Genomic DNA, 25,178 nt, shown 5'->3' with positions numbered 1-25,178 from the left:
CCTAACCCTAACCCTAACCCTAACCCTAACCCTAACCCTAACCCTAACCCTAACCCTAACCCTAACCCTAACCCTAACCCTAACCCTAACCCTAACCCTAACCCTAACCCTAACCCTAACCCTAACCCTAAGTGTTGGCCGGGGAGGGTGGAGAGGCCCGGCTGGCAGCGAGTGCTCGGGCTAACCCTACGTCGACTTAGAGTAGGGGATATCTCACGTAATTGAGGTCTGAGGAGGCTCAAACTTGAAAGGGATAAACCTGAAGTATAAAAGAACGGATTCGCCGGGTCAATTTTACCGATTTCACATTTTTGTACTGGCCGTTTTCAGGTCTGTTTTCACATTCGCCGTGCGCGCGGGCAGGGCTAAATTACCGGATTGGGCACCAAAAGAACGTCAAAACGGGGGTGCATCTTGGTAAGGTGACCTCTTGTGAGCTTTGCGTTGGTCACGCTTGGATTGAACAATATAAGCCATGAAATCCTCCACGAAGTTCTCCTTCTGCTCCTCCTCTTCGAAATACACGCTGTTGGAATCCAGGATGCCTTTTGCAAAGCCCATCATGGTATGCAGAAACTTGTGTACCTTTTTGTCGGTATCAACCTTTACCACAACTTTAATGAGCTGCGAATAGACACCTTCCTACACGGACTTACCTTGCGCTGGAACAACCTGCTGTCCCTGTTATACCCATTGTAACGTGTTTCAACGTCGCCGGTGCCACCGCCGTATTCAGGCCCAGGCCTGTGCTTGGCCGCCTCGTCAAGCTCCTTATCAAATGTCAAGCCGGGGAACGGAATATAAACAGGCAGCTTCCGCTTCTTCTTCCGGGCTTCCTTCATCATACCTTCCTCGTGTCCTTCCAAGGGGTGCAACGGCCTCACCGGTGAAGGGGAATGAGGCGTTGCTTCGCGCCCACCCGTATATTGCTGAGGAACGTACATATCCTGTGCTGAACCCGCGTTGACAACAGGTGCTTGAATAGGACCTTCACCCGGTCCATCGGCGGGTTGTGGGAGTGATGGGAGGTAGGATTCAATTTGCCCGAGCATCATGATGGGTTAACCCACGGGTATTTCGTCAGGCTCACGGGCGAAATCCATCCATGTATTTCTTGAATGTGTCTTCATACCTAGTCTTACTCACGGTCCTCACAACTCCGGATGCGCTCCCATTGCACTCCCACTCCACACCCCCTCCATTCCCATTCCCATCCCGCTCAGACCTTGTCCGCCATTGCCAACCGTCAAACTCGCCCTAACCACAAACTCAACCACCATCCACACGAAAACCTGCTTCATATACCTCCATACCCACCCAAGTCCTCCATACCCTGCCTCAAGCAACCGCGGTTGCCTCAACCACCCTGTCTCCTTGGGTGTTGGTGTGGGGATGATCGTCACCACGTCGACCTCCCTGAGAACCATGATGGACTCACGAGCCACTAGTACGCGTCCAAGTTGCCCAATAAGGGTACGCAATATCATGCCCACGTTCATCTTCCAAAAGACCTTTTCCTCAAGGAGGGTACTTGCTAGAATGGTATCCACGCCCAACGTTACCGCGTTCGTGAGTGCGAACAGTGGGAGTACCTTCAGTGCACACCAGAGGAGTGTCTTCAATCTCAACTTCTCATATGTCCCAAGCTGCCGACTTGCAATAATCGACGCATCACCCAAAAACACGACTGGCCACCCCAAACACCCCGCCACCACCATCACGACCCCATACACCAGCGGACCCCAACTTCCCAACACAACTCCCATTTGTCCCAATCTCCCCAACAGTATTAAAGCTAGGAGTTTCAGGAGGGGTTCAAGAATCCAGGAGTGGAGAAGGCGTGGCCAGAGCCCGCGTTGGAGGGTGGTGAGAATATTGTTGTCGACGGTGCGGAGGAAGGAGAGGGTGTAGAGGGGGGAAGATGTGATGAACTCCCTGTAAGAATCCGAGGGCTGTGCAATTCAATGTTCACATTAGTACCAGCAAGAGTCGTGATTTTTATTGAAATCGTACCTTCAAGACTTCATCCTTCCTCTTCACATGGCCAGTTCTCCGAGCCTTTCCGAGCGCACCGCAAGCAATACATACTGACTCCTTAATCAACTCGCCCTCCCCCTCTGGCTCTGGCGCTCTTCTACCCTCCTTCTCCTCCTTCTCCCCAACCTCTGCAGCAGCCGTCACGGTTAGAGCGGATGGATCCGGATTATGCCACTCCACCAACGACAACAGCTCCGCTGTCCGACCCATGTCGGCGACAGAGTTGACGATAAAGTTGATTCCGAAATCTGTTAAGCCCATCTTGGCCTGTCAATTGCAAGGGTTGTCACACGGGAAACCTGAACCCCAGTGTTTGTTTGGTGTTCGATTCGGGTACCGCGGAGTGAGGAACGTCAGTTAGGGTCCGCGGACGTCATGGAGCATGTCCCATCGGCAACTTTACCTCGCCTTCATTCGCCAGGATGAAAGAAAGTCGACGAAGAGATAAACAATAATATTATCATGTCTTCTGTTATCACGCAGCTTTGACTTGCGAACTCGAACTCGAGGCTTCACCGCGATCGCAATATTAGTCCAGCAAGTCAAAATAAGAATGAAGTCAACTAATCCGAGAAATAGGTAAAAAAAGAAAAAGAAATCATGAACGAATGTACTCCGGAATGCATATGCTCCATATGCTCCTCATCCACCCCCAATCTGTTCCTTTCGGCCTCCGGTAATCGGCCCCCTAATCCTTAATCCTAAACAACCTCCTCAAAACCTGGAACTTCTTCGGCTTCCCCGTCTTAGTACTCACACTAACCCGCCTCTCCCCCATTCCCGGTCTCTGCACCGGTACCCTACTCCCTGGTGCTTGTGCTTGCCTCCTCCCACCAAACTCCCCAGCAGCCCCATCACTAAAACTCCTATCGTGCACCCCAGCCGAATAAGAGTCAAGATTCCGTGACGATTTCGAAGCCTTCATCTGCGCAAGTCCAGAGTGCTTCATCCACTTCGCACTAAAACTCTCCTTTCTCGGTCTTCCCGTCCCCTGAACCCCTCCGTAGCCCTCGCTGCCTGAGACCCTCGAGTCCCTATCGACGAGCGTCGTCCGTCCCGTACTCGGTGCCGGCGGTAATGGGGCTTGGGTTTCAGGCCGAGGGTTAAAGGAGCGAAGAGACATCGCTTTGTCCTTACTCTTATTCCTCTTAAACGAGCTCTCCCTCTGCAATCCCGAAACACCCGTCGCGACCGAACCTCCGGTACGTTGGGGTTCGATATAACTCTGGCTTCGTGGCATCGTCCTTTGCGCCCCTCCACCACTTCTCAGAGAGCGTTCAGCCATAGAGGACCGCTTAGGAGTAACCGGCGCATCACGGAGAGAAGGAGCAGCCATCTGATGACTCCTCTCACTCGCCCTACTCGCACTCCTCGGTGCCGCGCCACCACTCCCAGCCCCACTCTCGCGCATACTCGTCCTCATCCCCCTCCTCTCCTCTCCCCCTCTCGGCGCATCCCTCATACTCATCCTCATCCTCTGCGGTTGCTGCTGTACCTCAATAGGCGGAGACCGCAAGTTCCGCTGCGACATACCGACCATTCTCTCCCCCTCATCCTCCTTCACCCTCTTGAAACTCGAATCACTATCCTGGCGTTTCAGGCCCCACTCGACCACGCCTCCTTCTCCGGGGCCAGCGGCGTGGAAGGAGTTACCCAAACCAGAATCATCACCATACTCGCTTCCCGCCTCAGACCCAAAGATACGGCCAGGACGGTACGTGACGCCCGCCTCATCGATAGAGGCTGCGTATCGTCCACCACCGAACCTCGCTGGTGTAGTGGAGTCGATGGAGGGGGCGTAGTTGTACGCACCCGCACCGCCCTCACTCCCCACATACCCTGCTCCTGCACCCCCTCTCACCGGCTGAGGATGAGACACCATGCCCTCAATCCTCGGACTCTCCACTTGCTCAACCCCCCCAGAAGCACTCCTCATCGTCGTCCTAAACCCAGTAGCAGAAGAATTCGTCGGCGGCACTCTCCGTCTAAACGAGGACACACTCGCCGTCTCATCAAACTCGCTCTCCTCATCCTCGCTTCCATACCCGCCTCCACTCCACTTCCCATGACTGTATTGGACGGGTGGGGGCGGGACATACTCCATCGTTGCCGCGGGTTGACGTCGTGAGGCGCCTTCTTCCGGGATTTGGTTCAACACTCCATCCAACCCCGAGAAAGCTGGGAGATTCTCCTCGGCGTCGGAGTAGATCGACTCACCCGTGGCATCGCTTTCCATACCCTCATCGTATTTTGCGTCAGCGAGCTCGGATGAGATGAGGGCATGCGCATCGACAGCATCACCCAACTCCCTCGTAACCTCTTCCGAAGGCGTCAAAATCTCCTTAATTTGCGGTAATCCACTCCCACTAACCACACTCGCCGACGCTATCACATCCTCAGGAACAGCCGATGGAGAGCCAGACCCAGATCTAGACACAGCACCCGAGGCCGTAGCAGAAGTAGTCGTGATATACGGCCCTTGCTCAATTCTCGGAGTGGGAGCAGTCGTCGTGATTTGTGGAGCCCCACCGACCGGGATGGCGTCCGGGAGGTCGTACCCATGTCCTTCTTGTGCACGGGACATGACTTGAGCAAGTGCCGTTCCACCCGGAACCTGTTCCGGCCCTCGTGCCACCTGCTGCTCTTGGGTGACGCGTGCCCAAGTCGATTGAGATTGGGGCTGAGAAGGCGTCTCACTCACGTCATCAGAGAACGACACCCTAGCCTTCCTCGCCCGCCTTGACTGCGCATCTCCGATATCCGAAGCATCAGAGACGACGGAGGAGACCTCGGAGGAGGGTTTCAAGGCGGATTTAACGGGGACTGGGAGGGATTGGCGTTTGGAGGCGGGAGTGATGTGAGAAGAGGGGTGTGGTGCCTCGGAGATTGATTCGAGGGAGTAGGTGGAGGAGGCGGAGGACATCACCGGGGGTGACTGGGCTGACTTCAACAATCTTTGCTGGACTTGTGGTGCCACGCCGCTGGAGCTCGATGGTCGTTGGACATTTGTAATGGGTGCCCCGCCGTACATTTGCTGCCTCGCGTTCGAAGTCGTGGTCAAAGGTAGAGCCGCGACCTGCTGCTGAGGCTGTTGCTGATACGCATGTCGTGGAATTTGCGCCGGATTCGTCGCATTTCCAGCCGCCGCAGCCGCAATCCTCCTCGACCCAGTCGGCCTCAACGCCGTCCCCATCTGCTGACTCGCAACACTCTGCGGTCGTCCAGCAACAGGCGCGTACGTCCCCGCTCCCGTCGTAGTATACGCCGAATACGTCGATCCCTGCCTCTGTAACCCACTCGCCGCACTCCCCGGTCTCTGCTGGGCGACACTGACCGAAGCAGACGACATCGATCGTTTCAGCGCGGCTCCGGCAGCGGAAGCGGCGAGGTTGGTCGAGGTGGAGGATGAGCGACTCATCGCCCGCGCGGCCGCGGCGGCTGCGGAGCCACCTGTCACACCAGTGTTGGAGCGGGTGCTGTATTGGGATGGTGATCTGTACATTTTGTCCGCTCTCCTTGTCGAGTGGTGGTGGAGTGGTTGTTGTTGGGATGGTCGAGTACGGGGTGTTTTCTTGATTTTGGTGGCTGAGAGGAGGCTGCTAGACGTCACTGGCTGGCTGCGGATGCTGGTGCGCGCGAAGTCGGCGTCGAGAACAGCGACTGGGAGAAGAGAAGCTGGAGGGAGGTGATGGGTTGAGTCAGAAACAGCTGGCAACAGACCTTGGGTCGACGTCCATGAGTGCGGCCCGCCAGTCTCGAACCTCATGGATCTCGAGGGCCGGGCGCCGTGCATACAACCCTAACAGTATCGATTGCGATGAGCATGTACCAAGGAATGCGATCTCCTTTCGTTAGTTCGAGTCTATATCAGATAACTTACCTGTCCTCACTTTTATCTACCAGTGTATATTGGGTGACATTGAAGCTCATCATGCCGGCGCCCTCTGAATGCCATTCATCTGCAGACCAACAACGTCCGAAACGGCGAAGACATCTATCTGTCAAAGGAACATCTCCTCCAATCGTGTGACTCCCTGTACGACCTTGTGAACTCTTACAGACCTCGGCTGCGTGCCTCGTCCTTCCTACCGGGTACGCTACGCAAAACCTTTCCTCTGCTTGACGAGCTTTCGATCTGCATTACGCAGAAGACCTTGAGTGATAGGGACAGTTGGAATTCTACTCACCACCACTTACATTCGCATTCCTACCAACCATTGGACTTGCCGTTATCTTGCCAGGCAGGCAGACAATCCACGTCTTCAATGGCCATAGCTCACCAAAGCCTACACGTAAGTACAGTAAAAGAGCAGCTTATCAGCCACGGTTGCTGGATACCATGCTTGTTTGACTTTGATTGAAATGTCATGGTCATGTTGGGTATGGAAGAACATAGAACCGGGACTGAGGCGTGGGAACGGCGATCAGGGTTGCCACGGAACCATACTTATGGTCCTTCAGGGGATGGAGATGGGACATCTTGTCTTCCTCGGGATGTTAGGGGTGTTTCTGATTTACATGCTCCCTCACTTATAACGGTAGGAATATGTGTATTCGCGGCCATTATCTTCAAACGGGCACTGTTAATATATACAACTAGCCTTCGGTTAACACTCTTTCAGTCCGCGCCGTAACGCCAGGCCTTCAAGCCGTAAAGGTACTGTCGTTTGCGCCGGGTACCAGTGTCTTGCCTGCAGCAAAAACATGACAACATGCCGTTCATTGTCGAAGTCGTCAACGATCGAAAGGATAGGCACCAGGATCTTGGAGAATATGTCCATGATGTCTGACCAAGTGCTAGACTCCTGATATAATGATACCATCGGCACACCCGGCTGGATAATATCATTACCTGCTTCACGCGTAAGAGTGTCGTCCTATCTGAAAGTTTCGTTTTCAAACTCTCCGAGTTTTCTAACCCATCCGCAACCAAATACCGCTTGGCATTCCTGAGGAGAAGGAGCACGTCGTGACACCTATCACCGTCCTTGAGGCTTAAGATTGTCAAAGCAGCAGTGAAGATCGGTGCGGAGCTAAAACCTGAGGCTGGGTACAGGACTTTCGAAAGTAGCACACTATGACTTCCTCATCTTCTCCAGACATATCGAATTCCATCAGTGTATTCGCTGTCTGATCCTGCCCAGTTGCCGTTGAGGGCGGTCGCGAAGAATTCGGAACCAGCTGCCAAAACACTTGCATGGGCAAGAAAGTAGTCGCCGCTCGCTAGAACGAGCTTGATGTCGGGTTCGGGATTCTGGAAGATGAACTGCACATAGTCAGCTCAAGTCTTGGTGATGCTGGTTAGCGTCAACCAGGGCACCATTTCGAACCCATGTGCTTGATTCTTCTCGGCGCCTCCATCCTTTGGAGCCATGGCACCTTGTAGCATCCTCTTCTTGACTGCTTCATTTTGAACTAATTCGTCAGACCGGTCTGCCTTGAGCGATGTCGTGGGACGGCAGGTGAGACCCGGCTTATATCCTCCCCATCACGCAATTCCAGATCGTGCCAAGTGTATCATCCGACCACACGTTGCTTCGGGGCGACCTCCATTGGTATCACATGAACGTTTATTTTCGTTGAAGCCGGACTGATGACGTGGCGGGTTCGCACCGGTCGCCCGTTTGTAAGGTTGTGAGCAGGCCGGTACCGTGGGACGTTCGCGCGCACATATCACGCTTGTCCGGACAGAACATCTCGTTGCTACGCTTCAACGGCCAGGCTTCACCCTCTTTAATCCCTCTAACACTGCGTTTACCGTGAACCAATCAGTCCAAGCAAGTTTAACGATCAGAGGTATCAGCTTATGGAAGTTCTGAGTACCAACCAATATCATATCATTCGGAACTACGGCGCAGTCTGATGGAAACGCACCCAAAGGTACGCGCCTAGCCTTTCAAGATCGCGATGGGCAACTGCTGACTCTTCAGTTTTACATACTGCTCCTTGAGATCAACTCAGCCGCACTGAAGTACGCTGACAACTACACAAGGATCATCAACTTCGAATCCAGTGACCCCACAAGTGAGGAAGCAGCTAATCTCGCAAGACTGCGGAACGAGATGGAAAAGTATCGAGGTCTGATGTGAGGTGATCTTGGCGAAGGTTCCTGTATGTTATGGTATGATCCAACCGGAAAGTGGCCGGATGTGTAAGCTTAGGTACGGTCAGCAATATGAAGTATATGTACAGCCAAACGCAAAAGTCATGCGAATCACGTGTAGCGCGCGTACACCACCACCAAGCAGCAGACGTGAACCCAGCAAAAATACAATTACTCCTCAACCAGGACGTTTCAGGACCTGGGAATGGTCGGTAAGCGCGTTCACAATGAGGTTCGAGCGCTTGTGGTGCAGAACAGCCTCCGTGGACAAGCTACTAAGGAGGTAGCAGAATGGACCGGTAAGCACCGAAGCACCATTTACCGCATTCTTCGACGCTATGACGACGAGGGTACCCATGAATTGCCCAATCATTAGGGCTTAGGAAGACCTCGAAAGATTGATGATCATGTTGGGCAGGAAGGTTTACTCTCCATCGCAAAAACAGCATACACTTACATCTCTCCCAGCATATCCAGTTGCTATTCATGAACACCCCGAGTCTATACCACGATGAAGCAGCCGATTTCGTCAACGAAACGCTCTGTACCGACATCAATCCGTGGGACATTCAGCGGTACCTCAAGCGAATCAAGTGGACCCGGAAAAAGCTTAAAGTACGGGCTGCTCAGAGAAATGCCACCCTACGAGCAAACCACGCCTTACAGTTCGCGAACTATTCGATGGATATGCTTGTTTTCTTGGACGAATCGAGTATTGACAACCGCTGCACCTATCGAAAGTTCGGCTATTCGCCCGAGGGTACTCCAGCTTGCGAAGATCGACGGCTAGCCCGTGGCTTGCGCTGGTCTCTGCTTCCCGCATTCTCGATGAATGGTATGCTGTGTTATTCATGCTACCAAGGCAGTTTCAATGCTGATCGATTTGTCGATTTCATAGCGGATGATCTCTTGGTGCACTTAGGGTTAGGGTTAGCAAGCCGTACCCGGAGTCTAGGAGTGTGGTTGTCATGGATAACTGTGTTACACATCATGATTCAAGGGTAAAGGAGTTGATTATTGGTCATGGGTGTCGAATCGAGTACCTACCACACTATTCACCTGACCTGAATCCCATAGAAATCACATTTTCGATGCTCAAGGCTTGGACGAAGCGCAACCGTGACCATCCTTGCGCCGTGGATCATTGCAATGTGTTCTTGGCGGAGGGAATTGACCTTGCTATCAATGCATTTCCCGACAAATGCATCAGCTTAATGAAAAAGCGCGGATATGGGTTGTCGAAGGAAGAACTGCAGTTATATCGCAATGCAGAGGCGCAAAGCGCTGTAGATCTCACCCTGGAAGGCATAACTTGGTAGCTGTAGCATAATATACATCATTTACATCATGAAATGTCCCTTAATCCTCGGTTCCTGAACTCTGGGACATACCGGCGGAGAGTAAGAGGCCTACAACTTGACGAAACATAGACTATATACAATGGGAGTGGTACAGTTCGAAAAACATAAAAGAAGAAAGATCCTGACACCCCTCTCTCCTGCCCGACATTCATCCTCTTCACGAACTAAGCTGACCAAGCTTATATATATGCAAAAATGCTCTCACGCCAATGGGTGACTCGGGCAAAGTTGCACAGCTCTGCGGAAAAGCTTAGAACATCATTACTAAGCAAGCTCGTCAGCATGGTACTCTTCGGGGGAGTGCTGGGAGGACATACGTCTGAATCCATGGACTGCAGTTGGGCCTCGAGCCGGCGCCTTCCAAAGTGGCAAGCAGCGCTGCGCAGCAAGCGTATCTCCTGGTCGGATACCTGGGATGGTCAAACCGGGAGGCACCCTCTTTAAATCCTCGAGTGCCAATCCATTTTCGCGAAAAGCTTGTTCAGTCTGCGCAGCATTGAACCCGGTGTAGCTAGGGTTGTTTTTCGCAACAAAACTCATAAAGCCTGCTACATCCTCGGCGTCCTCCATCCGTAATGGGCTTGAGGGTGGTACCGGCGCAGTGAAGACCGTGGGAATCGGAGTATTAGCCGGCACATCGGGAGTCGAGGAGATCGCAGGCGTAATTCTCGAGGTAGGAGTTGGTGTACTGTAGCTCTCGGAGCTTGCTGCGGCGTGTAGGGTGCCTCTGTGAAATTTTTCGAACGTCGGTGTATGCGGTGGGGCCAACTCATCAACAGAACTGTGAGGAAGGGCCATGAACTGCCCCCAGCGGCTCAGATGATGTGATGCAAGGTGCATATGCTTCCCTGAGCTCGGGACCTTCCAGCAGTACCCTTCGTGTTCTTCACATACCCATTTTTCCTGAAGCCTGGTGACATTAGACAAAACAGTTCGCTTGAAGGCATTGTTCTCAGCGTGTTGCCTCACGTCGGACAGCATACGCTTGGAGGGGTTGTTTCCGCGCTTTTTGGCCCTCTTACGTCCTCCATGGATGCGGGCGGGATTATCGAGTTCACCGTCTGAAGATCCACTCGAAATGGGAGGGACGTATTTCGCTTGAAGACTGATGGAAACACTCCAGTTCTTGTTCTTACCACTGTAGACCTCCTGTAGATCCTTCACTTGATCCTTCAAGTCCTCCAAGTCGGCGGCGCTGCGCAGTCTCGTCACCGCAGATTTTTCCCTACCCCGAATGATCCGGTAACCCATGGTCATGGAGAAATCTGGGGGGATATGTCGTCAGGGCAGCTCGGATCGTCACAGAGATCTTCGGCTGCCTTTTTCATGAGCATGGCGTGGATGTAGTCATAATCCCATAACGGTAGAATCGTGACCTGCCCTTCCATCGAGGGCTTACTCCCAGTCCTAGTGGTGGCAAATTTGATGGCGAATGGCTGCAACTGGAACTCTTCGTCGTCATCTGATGGAATTGGAAGCGGTTCTGGTTCGTCGCGGGTTGTTGAAGGTTTTTTTTGGTTCTGGAGTCTAGGTGGCGCTGTCGATGGAACATCCGTTTCGACGACGTGTCGACACATGCTTTCGCAACACGGGATGAAGCCCTACGCTGCGATGGTTCGATAGCATCCATCAGCAGTCGTTTTCGACTCGATTTGGGCAAGATACGACGTGATTTGTTTTACGGTCTGTCGGTGGTGTGGTGTACGCGTGCTACACGTGATTCGCATGACTTTTGCGTTTGGCTGTAATCATCACCGCTGGATGCTGATCCTGGCCTGCCACTGCGCGATCGCGATTTGCTCTTGCCACTGCAGAACCCTGGGTTTCAAGAGCACGTATGTAATACTGGTACTCTACGTGTCACCCATTCGATCTACGGGATTGCCATACCGAAAATGAGATACATACGAGCTGTGCGCACGCTCGGGACTTTCGGTACTTGCTCGCTTGGTCAAAATTGCCGAGATGCAGTCTTTTGCATCAAACCCAAGTAACGTCACCGTCGAAATTGTTGAAATGTCCTCAATATCTATCCTTTCTACCCACCACCAACATTGATATATCGATCCACCAACCTGTCATTGGATGTGTGGCCCTAAAACCGAGAGGCAGTGATCGCACGTTGCGCTATCCCCCCAAGTCATCTTCCGAGAGCGGTATTTGCGGACCCGTTTAGACAGTTCTCACATTCGGATCAGGGTTCACAAGCATAGATCAATAGTATGCTGTCCTCCCTGAATACCAGCGGCAAACGCAGTCGTTCTGGTACCGGCTCCGAAACCTCTCCAGCACCCTCTACAAAACGGCACCGATCTCGTCCGACAAATGTCTGTCTCCCCTGCCACGCCCGAAAAACAAAATGCGATCGAGCCAGACCAGCGTGTGATCAGTGCGTGAAGAGGGGGTTACCGAGTGTTTGTGAATACGAGGTCGAGGATGTGAGTGGGCTTGTAGGAAATGGGACATGTAATAGGGTTGTGGAGGGGAGCATGGAAGCTAGTGGAAGCCTGACGGTAGAGGAAAGATTGAAGAGATTGGAAAGGTTCATGGAAAATCAACTTGCGGCGGATGGTATTGCGCCTGGGAACACGAACGATCACACCACCCACCCACCGACCTTAACCCGCCCACCCTCTCCTCGGCCACAACCGACAAACGTACAACGGCCCCTGCCCCCTACCGCCGTGAATCCATCATTCGCCGCATCCTTCCTCCACGACCCAAAAGGGTTCCCATTTCCCGCATTATGGAACGGCTACCTCGTCGGTACGCAAATCAGCGACCTGATCCGAATTCTTCCGTCGTCCGCAGAAGTGCGAGATCTCCTAGAAGTATACAAAATGGAGATCGATCCACTCTACCATGTGGTGGATCTACCCCGGTTCGAGGATGAATGGAAAAGGTTCGAGGTATTAGGCGAGGCAGAAAAGGCCGGCGTGAATTCGGGGTGGTTGGCAGTCGCCTTCTCTATCTTCTCTCTCGCCTCACTATTCTCCCCCGCACCCAAAATCGAGAAACCCCAACAACCGCGATTGACTGCAGCGATCTACGCTTCAGCCTCTTGGCAGTCACTCCGTGCATCTTCTTTTCTATCCCTCCCGACTCCCTCCTTGAATGTTATGACCGCGCTCGCACTCACGATCTCATATCTCTTACACGAAAACAGGGTACAGGAGGGTGAAGCGCTCATGGGATCTGTGTTGCGGCTGGCTCGGAGGGTTGAAGGTGGATTGGGGTTGGCCCATAGGAAGCCCGGCCAAGGCAAGCGGAGGGGTGATGGGAGTGCTACTGCTGAAGGAGAGACCGGGGACACGGAGGAGATGAGACGCGTAATTCGTCTACTTGTCTACCAAGATTCGTTCCTGTCCTCCGTCCTCGACGCGGACTTCACGCCCATCCCGGCCCTGGATGCTCTCAATATGGACAAGGATCTCACGACAAAGCATGGGAGAGACGACGCTTTCGATGTCGCGCTGATGCGGCTCGGTAAGTTGATGCGAGAAATCCGGGCCTGTTCTCCCACAGACGAAGCCAAGGCACGACAGCTACACGACTCACTCAAACGCTTTTCCTGGGCGCTCCCGGAGGAGTTCAAGATAAAAGAAGCCATCAACACTACGTGGGTTCTTGATCCGGAATACATTGCGGAAAAGTCCGACAGGAGGTTGGCGATGCAGACAGCCGTCCTTGCATTACTGCGGTGTTCCCTTCAAATCTCACTGCACGCTCCATTTCTCCCCCGTCCTGACCCTTCCGATTTCGAACACACCTGGCATGAGAAGGAGTATCTCACCGCGATTTACGATACGGTGGAGTTGATACGGGCCTTGGTCCCGAAATTTGGAGCTCACGCACAGGTATCGTGGACGGTGTCGTATTACACCTTCAATGCTGCGCTCGCAGTCTTGACATTCGCCGCAGCCAGGGATGATGAGTTAGGGTTCATGAGCACCAAGAGCGCCAAGTTGAACTGGATTGTCGACTTCCTCGAGAGTATACGGGGGACGAGCCCGGTTGCGGAGAAGGGAGTTGATGTTGTGAGAGAGAGGTGGAAGGCGTTGGTGCAAAAGCACGGACGTTCGTGATCAAGATGAATACTCTGGAAAAGTGCTTTCACAATCTTGAGCGCAAAAGGAGAGTCGTCTATCAGTCGACCACATCGACAAAATGGGTCTGGGTTGAGCAAACAACATGATTTAGAAAACGCCCAAGTCCCGAACCGAATAAAGCGCGAGTACGCTATGATAGCAATATAGAAACTCCAGAATACCTGACCCTTGCCTTCCATCGAACGACACGATACCATACTTTAAACTGAATCCGAAATATGAAAAACACACACGTATGCCACACCTCACTCACCTTCCTGCTTTGTATCGCTCCACACCAACCTATCCAATACAACCGTCATCAAAGACGCCCCATGGATGACAGTACTCACACCTTCAACGCCTTCCTCCGATGAATCCTCCCCCTCGTCCTCTTCCCCGCAACATACAACGGCACAGTCAACGCACTAACCGCCAACTGAATCCCCCCCAACACAAAGAAAACCCCCTTGAGCCCCATTCCATCAACCCACTCATTCACCACCAAACTAATCACGAATCCAACGAGGTTCTTGGAGAGGTTGATGGTGACCATGGCTTCTCCCGCTATCTCGCGGTGGGAGTCGACAGTGTAGGTGATTGCGACGGTGGAGCCGAGAGTGCAGCCGAATGCGAGGATACCGAAGAGGACGGTGGGGACGATCCACGGGTCGCCACGGGAGGCGGACCAGCCGAAGCCCCATAACCCAATCGTCGTCGTGAGTGCCACGGGCGCCGCGAGGACGAGACGGAATTCGGGTTCCATGACTCCTCCATTCTTCTTCGTCATCCACCTCACGGTCCAATCACTCATCTTCCCCGCGATACCACTCCCAGCCATACTCCCAATAAGCGCAGAGATATACGTCAACCCAACCCCCATCGGCGTGAAATTGTATGGTTCAGCACGGAAGACTTGAGAGAGAACCTCCGACATGACAATAAGCCAAACAACCGAGAGCGAGTAAAGAAGTGCCGACCACAAGATCGTCGGGTAAGTGTACAGCACAAACGGACGGGCAAACAACGTCGGAAGTGCAGTCTGCGTAAGTCGACCACGGTAGACACGGAGATCGGAGAAGAGGGTGTGAGGCTTCATCGCGCCCGACTCAGGGTCTTTGTCTTTCTCGGTCGTGTAAGTGGATGAAGGTGGGTTGCTCTCGTTCTGGGTAGCATGCGCGGACGGGGCAGGCGGCGAGACAGACTTTTGGACGATGGGAAGATTGAGCGTGACCGTTCCGCCGTCCTCGACATGGGGCCGCGCACCGCCAACCTTCGTCGGCGAACTCCCCGTACTCTGCACACCATCACCCCCCTCAACCGCATCTGCACCGACATCCCCCTCCTTTTTCTCCTCCACCGCAGAACTGTCACACGACGACCCCGAATAATCCCTCACCCAAGAGGTTTCAGGCAAGAATAGGAAAGCACCCACGAACGACCCCACACAAATCATCGCCACAATCCAAAAAATCCACCTCCAACTCCCCGTCCCCTCCAAAACCGCCGCCGCAACGAGTGGTACCAAGTTCTTGCCGCCGATGAGAAAGAGGGTGTAGAGCCCGACTCTAAACCCACGTTGGTGTTGGAAGTAGAGGTCGGCGATGATAGGGGACGCGAGACATTCGCATGGCGAAACACCGAATCCCTCAACAACACGTGCAGCCACCAAACTCCCATAAGAGTGCGAAAATCCAGCCCAGAGCGTACTAACGAACATAATCAAGATCCCCAAAATCCACACCCCCCTCTTCCCCCACCTCAAACTCAACGGACTCGCAAACACCGACCCAATACCAAGCGCAAGCATATAACTCCCCGTCGTAATCGAAACCTTGGATAACGACACCCCCAAATCCTGTGAGACTTGTGGGAACGCAGCGGCGAGGATTGGGGTTTGTCCCCCGCCGACGAGGGAGTGGATGATGAGGAAGGTGAATGCTAGGTCGCGGTGGCGGAGAGGCCAGTTGAGGGGGTCGCGGGGGTCGGAGGAGGGTTGGGGACGGAGGATGATGCCGGCGTTGTTTGTTTGGAGGGCTGGGTCGTTGTGGGAGGAGGAGGAGAGGGAGGGGGCTGTGGATGATTCACCCGTTGGAGCATAGAGCTGTACCGTTCCTACCGCGCGAGATTCATTAGCATACACGACAAGGGAGATAGGGGGAAAGACATACCAGGAACGTCGAGTTGATCCTCAATCTTCTGATCATGCAAAACACCCAATGAATGCAACATCTTCACACTTTTACGGCGTAAAAAGCGGAAGGGACGGGGGTGGGGAGGTTCTTGTTCTTCCGTTCTTGAGATGAAGGAGAGAGTGGATTGATGCCTGTCACGCTGTAGTGGAGGTGGGACAAAGTCGACACGGATTGGAGAGGTAGGTGCTGGTGCTGGAGCGGGAAGCTCGAGTTCGGGTGGTAGAGGCTGTGAATGGTGGAATGGGTCTGTAAATCTCGGTCGTGCTTCGTCTTCGTCTTCGTCTTGCCGCTCGTCGTGTTGACCTTGAGCTTGTCCGGGTCGAGGTTCCTCATCTCGTCCGTCCTCTGGCGGAACACCCATCCTTATATATGCCACGTCCCGTCGATCAGGAGAAGCTCAAGCTCTAGCCCAGTTGCTTGTTTTCTGAGGCCTGTTCAGCGCACGGCTTGTATCAGGAGACGAGGCGGTCGGTGCACTCAGGAGGTCTGGTGTAGTGTTTTGCGTGGCTGTGATTGCGGCGCGCTTTATCGTAGACGTACTACACCGGTACCGGTACCGAACGGCCTACGAGACTGGAGAGCCATTTGAGTTGTATGCGATACATGTATATGACTATATCGGTCTCGGTTCGTCACGACCAGCGTACGTAAACACGCAACCAAAAATGCTAAAAATCACCTTCTCAAAGGCCGTCCATCAATCCCATACCCGCTCCTCCTCGCATGAGGACCTTGTGAATACCCAGACCCGACTCTCGCCGCTGTCGCGTACGGATCGTCATTCATACCACCCAAGCTCCCTCGTAAATCCCTTTCCCATCCACTCTCAAGACCGTGTCCTGAACCTTGTCCATACGCACCCTGATCGTCGTACCCCTCGGCGTAACCCGCATGAGGATCATACCCCCCCTGCTCATGCGCATACCCATAATCATGGTCAGGGTGCTCCACATACTGCCCACCCTCCGTCGCATACCACTCATCCCTACTCATCCCCATTGGAATCTTCGGTGGGAGCGGCGGCACGGCGGGGAGCCTGTGATGTTGATGTCGAATCTCGGCTGGACTCGGCGCATACGAACTCGGCGGGATGCGGTCGCTGCTTCGACGTTCGTGACGTTCATAGTCGTAGTCGTAGTCCACCGGCTGACTATGGGGTGGTGGTACCGAAGCTTCGTCGTATCCATATCCATCGTGGCTGCTGTACGCCGGTTGCTGTACGTAATGATTCTGCTGCGGCAAGAACTGTCTCACAGGCGAATCCTCCTGTGGATACGGATCATACGAGCTCGGCGCCGTACTCCCATGCAACTGCCCATGCGGATCCGAACTCGTCAGAGTGGTGGGGGGGACATATTCATCATACGTCGCCGGATTGAACGGCACGAAACCTTTGGAGACGGCTGGTGGAGATGGCATGTCGAGATATGCCTGCTGTTGATCCATCATCTGTGATGGTGCTGGCGGCTGTTGCATCCGCAGCGGACTCGGCTGCCGGGGATATTCCTGCACAGAAGGAGGGGGCGGGAGTACACCACCACCACCACCAACACCAAGTCCACCACTCCCCCTCCGAACCTGTTGCTGCTCATACAACTGCGGTGGTGCACCATACTCCACCACCTCCGCCGCCGCCGCCGAATACCTCCCGCTCGATCCACGCGATTGATAACCCGGCACGACCCCACCACCTCCATACGAACCCCTACCCGGCGCGTATGACGGACTCACCCTCCGAACCGGGACTTCATACCCAGCAACCCCAGGCGGGGCGCTATACACCACCTCCGGCTGCGCGGGCACGCTTAGCTGGAACTCATCCGCCGCCGCGTAGACAGCCTGCGGTTGATACAAGCCAGGACCGGCACCAGATGTGACGCTCACATACCGCGTCGGTTGGGCGTGGGGGGGTGCCGAGAGCGGCGTGTGTGGTCGACGGGCATACCCTGTTCCGCTGGGTGGTACGCTGATTTCGGGTAATATCCCTCCTCCACCACCGACGCTGACACCGACACTGATATCGCTGGGTCTGTGGTGGCGGCGTGTGGAGGAGGGCAAGGGTTGCGTGTACATCTCCTCCGGATATGGCGCAGATTCGTAGTCTGGGTAGTACTGTTCATCCGCTCCAACGGCCAATCCATGCTGTTGTGGTGCGGAGTGTTGGTGGAGTAACTGAGGTGGTGGATCACCACCCCGAGCGTCGACGGGTTCGGTTGCGTAGTGTCGTAGAGGAGGCGCGGCTGATGCTCCGGCCTGTGTTCGGCGATGGTGAGCCATGGGAACAGCTGGTGCGCTCGCAGGAGGTAAAGACCCAGATCCACCGGTTTCGGGTAACCCCGGTTGTTGTGGTAAAGGCCTTCTTTTCGGTCTGGAGGGACTCGGTGCCAACGCAGGCGGTTGCGGAGGGATGGGAGGTGGTGCCTTTAAAAAAAAACCCTCATCAGCTACTCCTGTTGCCGTTGCGGTTATCTGGGGATCACATACCGCACTATAAAACGTCATCTCCATATAGATCTCACCCGCGTACCGCTCCTTATACCTCAACTCCACCCAATCGTCAAACTCCCCCTTCCGCAGTGTCTCCTTCAGGTCGACAACCGTATCACCCACCAAATCCGGGCTTTTGGAGTCGTCGTTGAATACCGAAAGTTTCATAGATTTATGATCCGCGGAATCCATGATCTCGAATCGCAGTTCGTGGTCCCATTCTGGGTTTTGTCCTCTACACAATCATCACGGGTCAGCACAACACTTCACACCCCTGACGACCAGGCGTACCCTCTCTTATGTGTATTCGTCTTCTTCGCATCATGCGCAATACGACAAATACAATACGGATCCTGTTTCCCGAGTTTTACTCGGTTCGGTAGGTTCTTTCCCTTCATCACCACCACGATGAGGGTACCAAGTTTCTTTGCCGGTGGAGGCATGGTGCGAGTGAGCGAATGAATGAGTGAAGACGAGTGAATAGAGAACACGATGTCGGTCGACTCTGTGGTTTTTTTGTTGACCTGATGCCGAATACGACGAACGCTGTACATAGTCGCGCTTTACTTAAGCTTTTGGGTGCCTGAAGGACGGAACCGCTCTGCCGGCGCCTGTCGCTGAATATTGTGATTAGAATAACTTGGATCAAGCACAAATCGCAATCAAAATTACATATCATACATCCCATATATACACTACAACCCCATCACTACAACTTCCCACCCGCCCCCGCACCCTCCCTAACAACCCTATCCACAGCCCTAGCAAAATACTTGACATTCCCCCTCGTCAACCCCGCCATCGAAATCCTCCCGTTACTCGTCAAATAAACATGACTCTCCTCCACCAACTTCCTAACCTCTTCCCCTCCCAAGCCCGTATACGAAAACATACCAATCTGATCAACGATATGGTCCCAACTCCCCGGGGTGCCGAGGGCGACGAGTTCGGAATGGAGGAGGGATCGCATGAGGATGATGCGGGAGGCCATGGTCGAGAGGTTTTGTGTCCACTCGGTGAAGAGCGGGGGGGAGTTGAGGATGAGGGAAACGAGGCGGGCGCCGTACGCGGGTGGGTTGCTGATTTCGGAACGTTGGATGATTGCCAACTGTGAACCGACACGCTTGACTGCGTCGGGGGTCGAGGCGATAAAGTGGAAACATCCCGCGCGTTCCCCGTACAACCCGAAATTCTTGGCGAAGGATTGGCAGATGAGCATCTCGAACCCACGCTGCACGAAATAACGAATCGCCCACGCGTCTTTTTCGAGAGAGCCAGATGCGAAACCTTGATACGCACAATCGAAGAACGGAAACAACCTCCTCCTCTCCATCACCTCCGCAATCATCTTCCATTGTTCCTGTGTCGGGTCGACGCCGGTGGGGTTATGCGCACAAGCATGCAACAAAAAAATACTCCCCTCCTCGCAAGTCTCCATCGCGCGAAGCATACCAGCTAAATCTAAACCGAGGGAGTGGGGGTCGAAGTATGCGTACTCCGCGGTCTCGACACCGGCGTTTGCGAAGATTGCTTTGTGGTTTGCCCAGGTTGGGTTGGACAAGTAACACTTCATCTTTCCGTTGCGGTAGAAACGGGAGAGGAAGACGGCGCCGAGGTGGTTCGCGCCGGTGCCGGAGATGGTTTGGATGGAGGTTACGCGATCTTCCTTGATGGCGGGTGAGTCGGCGCCGAGGACTAGCTTTGCGGCGGCGGAGGTGAAGGCAGGGAGACCTGCGATTGGGAGGTATTCGTGGTCGAGGGTTGGGTCGGATCGGAGGAGATCGTCGGCCTAATCGTCGCCAATGAGCACACCGTCTATGTTTGGGCAGGAGGGTGGTGGTACCTTCTTCACGACGGGGAGAACCCAGGGTTTCCCGTCATCGTCGCGGTAAGCACCGACGCCGAGGTTGATCTTGTCCTTGAATGTGTCTGCTTTGTAGGAGGCTGTCAAGTGGAAGATGGCATCTGTACAGCAAGCACTCTTGAGCAACGGGGGCGAGAGAGAGAGGGGGTGGATGGGAACCGTACCAGGAGGAGCCAAGGGCACGTCGGCGAAGGCAGCGACGGGGGCCATGTTTGCTGTTGGTGATGTCTGTTGTTCTGTTGTTCTGTTGTTCGGGTGGGGAGTTGTCAGGGGTCAGCCATTGGGCGCAGCAGTCACACCACCATCTCCGTCACGACTGCTGCCCCACACACCGACCAATCCGTAGCATAGCCATAGAGATAGCGGTAGAGATAGAGATGACCTTGACGCATCTCTTTACAAAGCTCACAGAGAAGTAACCATCAAACCCCTCAGCTTGCTCGCACACATCCACCGCTCAGTTCGCTAACCCACTCCCCCCCCCCCTCACAGCCCAAGTCCAGAAACCGAAGAAGCCCTCCGCCTCCACTCCATCAAATTACTAAACCGATGTTTTCCCCCAGTACCCGCCGCGCCAGCTGAACCAACAGAGTCCACGCAGTCAGTCGACGCCGAACTCAAAGATCTCGCAGATGCACTCCGCACGCCAAAGCTCAGACCTGTATTCACGAGTACAGCAGCCGAGCTCCTCCGGTCTTTCCTGAAGCAGGTGTTGAGCGTACACATCTCCTCCGCCGGGACCCTCCTCAAACTTCAATTCCCCTCAACCACTCCCACTCCTCCTGATGATGAGGCCGAGCCGGATGATTCTGATTCGTTGATGATGGGACCAGTCTTGTTGCAGACCTTGCGCGTCCTGGGAAACGCCTGTATCGACCACGACCCCACACGACTCCTCCTCCTCCAAGACGATCTTTTGGGGAGATTGTTGCCGTTGTTCGCACACCCTGATCTCATGGTCTCCACGATCGCGCAAATCGTATTCATCAACCTCCTTACGGGATATCCTGCCGCGCAACGAGCAGCTGTCGAGGCTGGTGCTGTCACCACACTGCTGGAAGTCATTGAGCGGGAGGGCGATGGGGGTGATTGTGGATCGGCATTGCGTGGGTTGGGACTTGTCTTACAAACGCAAGAAAAAGAAGAAGAAGGAGGAGGACAATTAATTACACAATTGGACAAAATCGTGCAGGTATTGTTACGACACGTGTGCCGCGACATCGACCTCTACGAACGGACACTCACACTCGACAACCTCATCTCAGCCCTCGCCCACGAGCCGGGAAAGGCAGCCATCGACACCCGGGAGGGGCTGACGTCTCTCCTCCGAGCTCTAGAGGACGCTGCCACCGTCTCAGCTGATGCACGGGAAGTGAATTTCTTCCCTAACGCGGATGAGGAGCTGTTGGGTGAGCAGTCGGATGCAGACGACGAAGAAATCGACAACGAGTACGACGAGGATGAAGGGGAGTGGAAACGCGCAAGGAAGGAGTTGGATCGCGTCCTGGGTGATGTTGAGTTTGCCCGTGATAGCGTGGACGACGAGATACTCCTCACCTGGCTCCAGGGATCGAGTGAGGAGTTGTGGATTACTGCGTGTGTGCTGCTTGGGAATGTGGCGACTTTGGAGGACGTATGCGTTGAATTTGTCCACAACGCTTTCCACCGACACTTGGTGCGTATCATGGGGACTGCAAAGGAAAAGGAAGCCGTGCATTTCGCTGCAGGTTTCCTGAGGAATCTCGCAATTCCGCCAAAGAATAAAGATGTGATTGCGAGTGTCGAGGGATGTTGGGATGTTTTGCGGGGATTGTGGGAGGGTGAGGATGTAAGGTTACGGATTGATGGTGTTGGGGTCTGCAGGATGTTGGTGAACATGAATTTGTCGAATTCGTCGTACCTGATGTTGGGTCCGGGGTTGTTCGATCCACTCATGAATGTCATCCCGACGACAGAAGAGAAGAACGGCGTTCGTGATGATCCACATCTCGAGATCGAGCGCGCTAGGACGATCGCGGCGGTGTTACGGACACTTCACTTTGCCCACAACCCCGCCCTATTGATGCCCATGACGAAACACGACCGCACGGCATCCGCATTGGCGTGTTTAGTCACGCAATCGACATGGCCGGCCCTCCAAGCCGAGGGATTCCTGGCGCTCGCGTTGCTGGGGAAGACGAACCAACAAGGCCGGGCGCAGGTGCGAGAGGTCCTGAAATCTAAAGTCGTCGGGGAGGTGGTGCACGAGGTCTTGGGGTTGTCGTCGGAGAAGGGGGTGAGGGAGAACGCGAGGGTTTGTGTGGTTGAGTGTACTGCGGAGGGTGAGGCTGAGGGGGATGGACGGTTGAAGGTATTGAGGGAGATGGCGCTGGGTGAGCATAGATAATCAATCCATTCCCACGCGCGCAGTATTAGATGTCCCGATCGGGTTAGCGCGCGAGATGCCAGTGTCAACTCAAAGTTCATATCTCGAGAGAGAACAAGGCGACGGACATGCGCCATGGCGATAATGGGATCCCTAGTCAGAGGTAAAAGGGGGGTTGACCACGGTTCGCAACCCTGCACGCACTCTACAACCCCCGAGTTCTGAGCGTCTGCTCTTGATATGTCCGAACATCACCAAGTGCTGGACCTCACTCCCACGCCCTTCCACCACACAGGTTCGCCTTACAACGTACCCACATCCCCTCCTCCGCCTTGGCGCTTCGCCGCTGGTTCGTCGTCGCACCAGAGATATTACGGGTATGCTCATGGGCCTCAGTTACTTGGTCACGAGAAGCCTCGTCCGAGGTCCATCGAGGAGGCAGTTGGGGGTTCTCAGTCCCTTCTCCTCCAGGACCAAGATCAAGAGTCGATGAGGACGTCGAGTCACCATGCGCTCTCCTCCTCTTCTATCGGTCACGGCTATGACCAGAGGCCGCACTCGCAACATACCCTCTCCCCTTCTTCCCACCACACATTGTCCTCATCCCCCGCTCCAACCGGATCTGTCGAGTATCAGAACGGGTCGTCGTACTCGTACGCAGGTGCAGAGTACACCCACCGCTCTAACTCCTGGCACTCCCACTGGGACCCCCGGCCCGACCTCGCACTCCCAGCGCCGCCAAACCATCCAGTATCCTGGCTCCCACCGCCCCCGAACTCGTTGTCCTCTCCAGTCGGTTGGAGATACCAACCCCCGGCGGCCCCACCACCCCCAAACTCCCGTAACGGGGCTGTGATGGTGGATCCGGTCCCGCAGGAACCCATGTTGTTTTCGTATCATCGTGGAGGAGGAGGGTACCAGTTACCGATTTTGAGGGAGAGTGGGAAGGGGCAGGGGATCTTTTTTGCTCCGATTGTGCTTGGGGATGGACATGAGCCGAGCAGCAGCAGCGTCGGTGACGAAGAGGTGGAGGGACACGAGACCTCCGTCCAGGACGCCCAGATGCGGTCGGGTTTGGAGGATGAGAGAGTTGTGTTTGTTTCGGGGAAGGCTGGAAGTACCACCGGGGCTACGCCTGCTCCTGTCGACGTTTCCAACATTGATCCGGTCGCGATGATCTTGACCGATGCTGCTGTTCTCGGTCACCACGCGGGTAGTCCCACCTTAAACAGGTCTGGCGGCGGAAGACCTACGACCGCGCCTCGTAAGTCGAGGATCAACGACACGCCGAAGCAAGCTGGGATTCAGCAGACGCCTAGTATCACTTCGGGTCCGTTGCCGGCTGATCGTGTGAAAGTCACCGAGGACACGAATGGGAATACGTTGTTATCCTTTACGTATTCGTTGCAGAGGCACAAGACGCTGTATACCATCCTCACCGATATATCGTCCTGTCCGCCTCCGTCTGGGCTCTCGGAGGATTTCAAGAAGGATCATTGTGTCTATCCCAAGGCTGTGGTCAGTGATGAGAGCGAGTATAAAGGCGTGAGGTGGAGGTATGAGACGGAGTGTAATCGTCTTGCTTGGGGTTTGTGTTGGGTTAACCCGTGCCTCAGGGGCCGTCGTGGGTTAATTCAACGTGCGGTCGATTCGTGGAGGAACAAGGAACCTGGGATGAGGAGTCGTAGGATCAAGAAAGCTGCGAAGAGGATGGCGGATGAGGAGGACGAGGTTGGTAACCCGAAGAAGGCGAAGGTTGTGACGGAGTTGACGAAGATCCCGGTGCTTGGGGGGGATGTTGACCAACTTGGATCATGGGAGGCGCTGGCTGCTGGGATTCCGGAGAGGGAGGTGGAGGTTGACACTGCTCTGGCAGATGGAGCCGAGGAAGCCGAAGTGATTATGAAGACTGTTCACAAGAAGACTGGGCCAAAGTACCTTTTGATGGCGGACCCGTTGAGGCCGGGTGCGAGGGTCAGGGTCAAGGTCTTGGTTTCGCACGTCAACTTGGTGGCCATCCCCGATGATTTCCGCCGCAAGCACTGTCTCTTCCGCTCCGCTTTCGGGATCAACCGCGAAGATCTCGACGAAGTTCAGAAAGCTGAATACGACCTTAAGATGATGTTCAACGAACTCGGCTGGCGTCTTGCCTGGGCCAATATCCGCGTTTTTGCCGATAGGCCGTTGTATTTGGCGAGGGCGGTTGATATGTGGAGGAGGAGGTTGGCGGAGGTTAGGCAGGATCCTACCGAAGATATTGGCGGGAAGTTTGGGGATTGGTTGAAATTGGGGCCGCCAAGGACTGCGAAGGAGGAGTTTTTGAGCAGGAGGAGGCATGAGATGCGGGTCGAGTCTGAGGGGGAGGATGAAGTTCGTTAAGATTTTGGACTCTTGGTGATGCGGGAAATGGAGAGGTAGTCCTGAGGAAAAAAAAGGTTATTGGTGTCTCCATTCGGGGCTCGGTGCGCAGCGAGGAGTAATGAGTGGGTTGATCCGCGGGACGGAGCTCGTTTCGGCTTTATATCGTCTATATCTCTTATATATTTCTATCATATCATACCTTTTCTTTTTGAATATTTCATAGCAATTGAGTTCTGATTTCTTCCTAGATCGAACTCTATCCCCGGAAATCGAGCGTTCCCACAAGCGGCGCTGAGGCCGACTTGCAGCACGGGAGG

General features: G+C 54.4%; 12 protein-coding genes across 12 annotated transcripts; 5 read left to right on the top strand and 7 right to left on the bottom strand.

Annotated features, from left to right (window-relative positions):
* Window positions 1–12: 12 nt before the first annotated feature.
* SAICODRAFT_10549 (uncharacterized protein) lies at window positions 13–1,052 on the bottom strand (the record flags this gene model as incomplete). The annotated part of the gene is made up of 3 exons (XM_019165266.1): window positions 13–121; window positions 428–603; window positions 657–1,052. Coding segments are annotated over 3 exons (681 nt in total), but the record flags the coding sequence as incomplete, so codon positions are not given.
* A 99-nt stretch (window positions 1,053–1,151) lies between these two features.
* On the bottom strand, window positions 1,152–2,298 carry SAICODRAFT_10548 (uncharacterized protein; the record flags this gene model as incomplete). Its single annotated transcript, XM_019165265.1, has 2 exons — window positions 1,152–1,952; window positions 2,014–2,298. The coding sequence occupies 2 exons, from the start codon at window positions 2,296–2,298 to the stop codon at window positions 1,152–1,154; spliced, it is 1,086 nt and encodes a 361-aa protein (XP_019020935.1).
* Window positions 2,299–2,725: 427 nt separating this feature from the next.
* SAICODRAFT_28157 (uncharacterized protein) lies at window positions 2,726–6,412 on the bottom strand (the record flags this gene model as incomplete). Its single annotated transcript, XM_019167097.1, has 6 exons — window positions 2,726–5,836; window positions 5,867–5,879; window positions 5,918–6,071; window positions 6,100–6,172; window positions 6,235–6,323; window positions 6,376–6,412. The coding sequence occupies 6 exons, from the start codon at window positions 6,410–6,412 to the stop codon at window positions 2,726–2,728; spliced, it is 3,477 nt and encodes a 1,158-aa protein (XP_019020934.1).
* A 1,806-nt stretch (window positions 6,413–8,218) lies between these two features.
* SAICODRAFT_32308 (uncharacterized protein) lies at window positions 8,219–8,516 on the top strand (the record flags this gene model as incomplete). Its single annotated transcript, XM_019168178.1, has 3 exons — window positions 8,219–8,241; window positions 8,262–8,352; window positions 8,394–8,516. Coding segments are annotated over 3 exons (237 nt in total), but the record flags the coding sequence as incomplete, so codon positions are not given.
* A 699-nt stretch (window positions 8,517–9,215) lies between these two features.
* On the top strand, window positions 9,216–9,466 carry SAICODRAFT_32306 (uncharacterized protein). The gene has a single exon (XM_019168177.1). The coding sequence runs from the start codon at window positions 9,232–9,234 to the stop codon at window positions 9,457–9,459; it is 228 nt and encodes a 75-aa protein (XP_019020932.1). The 5' UTR covers window positions 9,216–9,231; the 3' UTR covers window positions 9,460–9,466.
* A 64-nt stretch (window positions 9,467–9,530) lies between these two features.
* Window positions 9,531–11,183, bottom strand: SAICODRAFT_32305 (uncharacterized protein). The gene is made up of 3 exons (XM_019168176.1): window positions 10,805–11,183; window positions 10,304–10,766; window positions 9,531–10,282 (listed from the first exon to the last, which is right to left on the bottom strand). Exons 1-3 carry the CDS (start codon window positions 11,076–11,078, stop codon window positions 9,766–9,768), a joined length of 1,254 nt encoding a protein of 417 aa, XP_019020931.1. The 5' UTR covers window positions 11,079–11,183; the 3' UTR covers window positions 9,531–9,765.
* A 1,789-nt stretch (window positions 11,184–12,972) lies between these two features.
* On the top strand, window positions 12,973–13,780 carry SAICODRAFT_32302 (uncharacterized protein). The gene has a single exon (XM_019168175.1). It carries the CDS (start codon window positions 12,978–12,980, stop codon window positions 13,584–13,586), a length of 609 nt encoding a protein of 202 aa, XP_019020930.1. The 5' UTR covers window positions 12,973–12,977; the 3' UTR covers window positions 13,587–13,780.
* A 158-nt stretch (window positions 13,781–13,938) lies between these two features.
* Window positions 13,939–16,271, bottom strand: SAICODRAFT_98242 (MFS general substrate transporter; the record flags this gene model as incomplete). Its single annotated transcript, XM_019172150.1, has 2 exons — window positions 15,761–16,271; window positions 13,939–15,704 (listed from the first exon to the last, which is right to left on the bottom strand). Exons 1-2 carry the CDS (start codon window positions 16,143–16,145, stop codon window positions 13,939–13,941), a joined length of 2,151 nt encoding a protein of 716 aa, XP_019020929.1. The 5' UTR covers window positions 16,146–16,271.
* Window positions 16,272–18,268: 1,997 nt separating this feature from the next.
* On the bottom strand, window positions 18,269–18,714 carry SAICODRAFT_62759 (uncharacterized protein; the record flags this gene model as incomplete). The annotated part of the gene is made up of 2 exons (XM_019169940.1): window positions 18,269–18,506; window positions 18,563–18,714. Coding segments are annotated over 2 exons (390 nt in total), but the record flags the coding sequence as incomplete, so codon positions are not given.
* A 266-nt stretch (window positions 18,715–18,980) lies between these two features.
* Window positions 18,981–20,718, bottom strand: SAICODRAFT_228261 (PLP-dependent transferase; the record flags this gene model as incomplete). Its single annotated transcript, XM_019166650.1, has 3 exons — window positions 20,300–20,718; window positions 20,115–20,236; window positions 18,981–20,060 (listed from the first exon to the last, which is right to left on the bottom strand). Exons 1-3 carry the CDS (start codon window positions 20,343–20,345, stop codon window positions 18,981–18,983), a joined length of 1,248 nt encoding a protein of 415 aa, XP_019020927.1. The 5' UTR covers window positions 20,346–20,718.
* A 240-nt stretch (window positions 20,719–20,958) lies between these two features.
* Window positions 20,959–22,521, top strand: SAICODRAFT_28152 (ARM repeat-containing protein; the record flags this gene model as incomplete). The annotated part of the gene is made up of 1 exon (XM_019167096.1): window positions 20,959–22,521. One exon carries the CDS (start codon window positions 20,959–20,961, stop codon window positions 22,519–22,521), a length of 1,563 nt encoding a protein of 520 aa, XP_019020926.1.
* SAICODRAFT_32298 (uncharacterized protein) lies at window positions 22,438–24,981 on the top strand. The gene has a single exon (XM_019168174.1). It carries the CDS (start codon window positions 22,741–22,743, stop codon window positions 24,877–24,879), a length of 2,139 nt encoding a protein of 712 aa, XP_019020925.1. The 5' UTR covers window positions 22,438–22,740; the 3' UTR covers window positions 24,880–24,981.
* Window positions 24,982–25,178: the final 197 nt, after the last annotated feature.

The sequence above is a fragment of the Saitoella complicata genome (assembly GCF_001661265.1).
Source record: "Saitoella complicata NRRL Y-17804 unplaced genomic scaffold SAICOscaffold_31, whole genome shotgun sequence".
Lineage (NCBI taxonomy): Eukaryota > Fungi > Ascomycota > Saitoellomycetes > Saitoellales > Saitoellaceae > Saitoella > Saitoella complicata.
Note: the sequence above shows the minus strand (reverse complement) of the source record. Positions and strands in the feature narration are given on the sequence as shown.

What these genes read in the sequence shown, in the direction of transcription:
- SAICODRAFT_32306 (XM_019168177.1), top strand. Translation starts at nt 9,232, where the DNA reads ATGCTCAAGGCTTGGACGAAGCGCAACCGTGACCATCCTTGCGCCGTG.
- SAICODRAFT_32305 (XM_019168176.1), bottom strand. Translation starts at nt 11,078, where the DNA reads ATGTGTCGACACGTCGTCGAAACGGATGTTCCATCGACAGCGCCACCT. An exon ending in AAAGGCAGCCGAAGATCTCT is followed by an intron (nt 10,767 to 10,804) that starts GTGACGATCCGA and finishes ATATCCCCCCAG; the next exon opens with ATTTCTCCATGACCATGGGT.
- SAICODRAFT_32302 (XM_019168175.1), top strand. Translation starts at nt 12,978, where the DNA reads ATGCGGCTCGGTAAGTTGATGCGAGAAATCCGGGCCTGTTCTCCCACA.
- SAICODRAFT_32298 (XM_019168174.1), top strand. Translation starts at nt 22,741, where the DNA reads ATGTCCGAACATCACCAAGTGCTGGACCTCACTCCCACGCCCTTCCAC.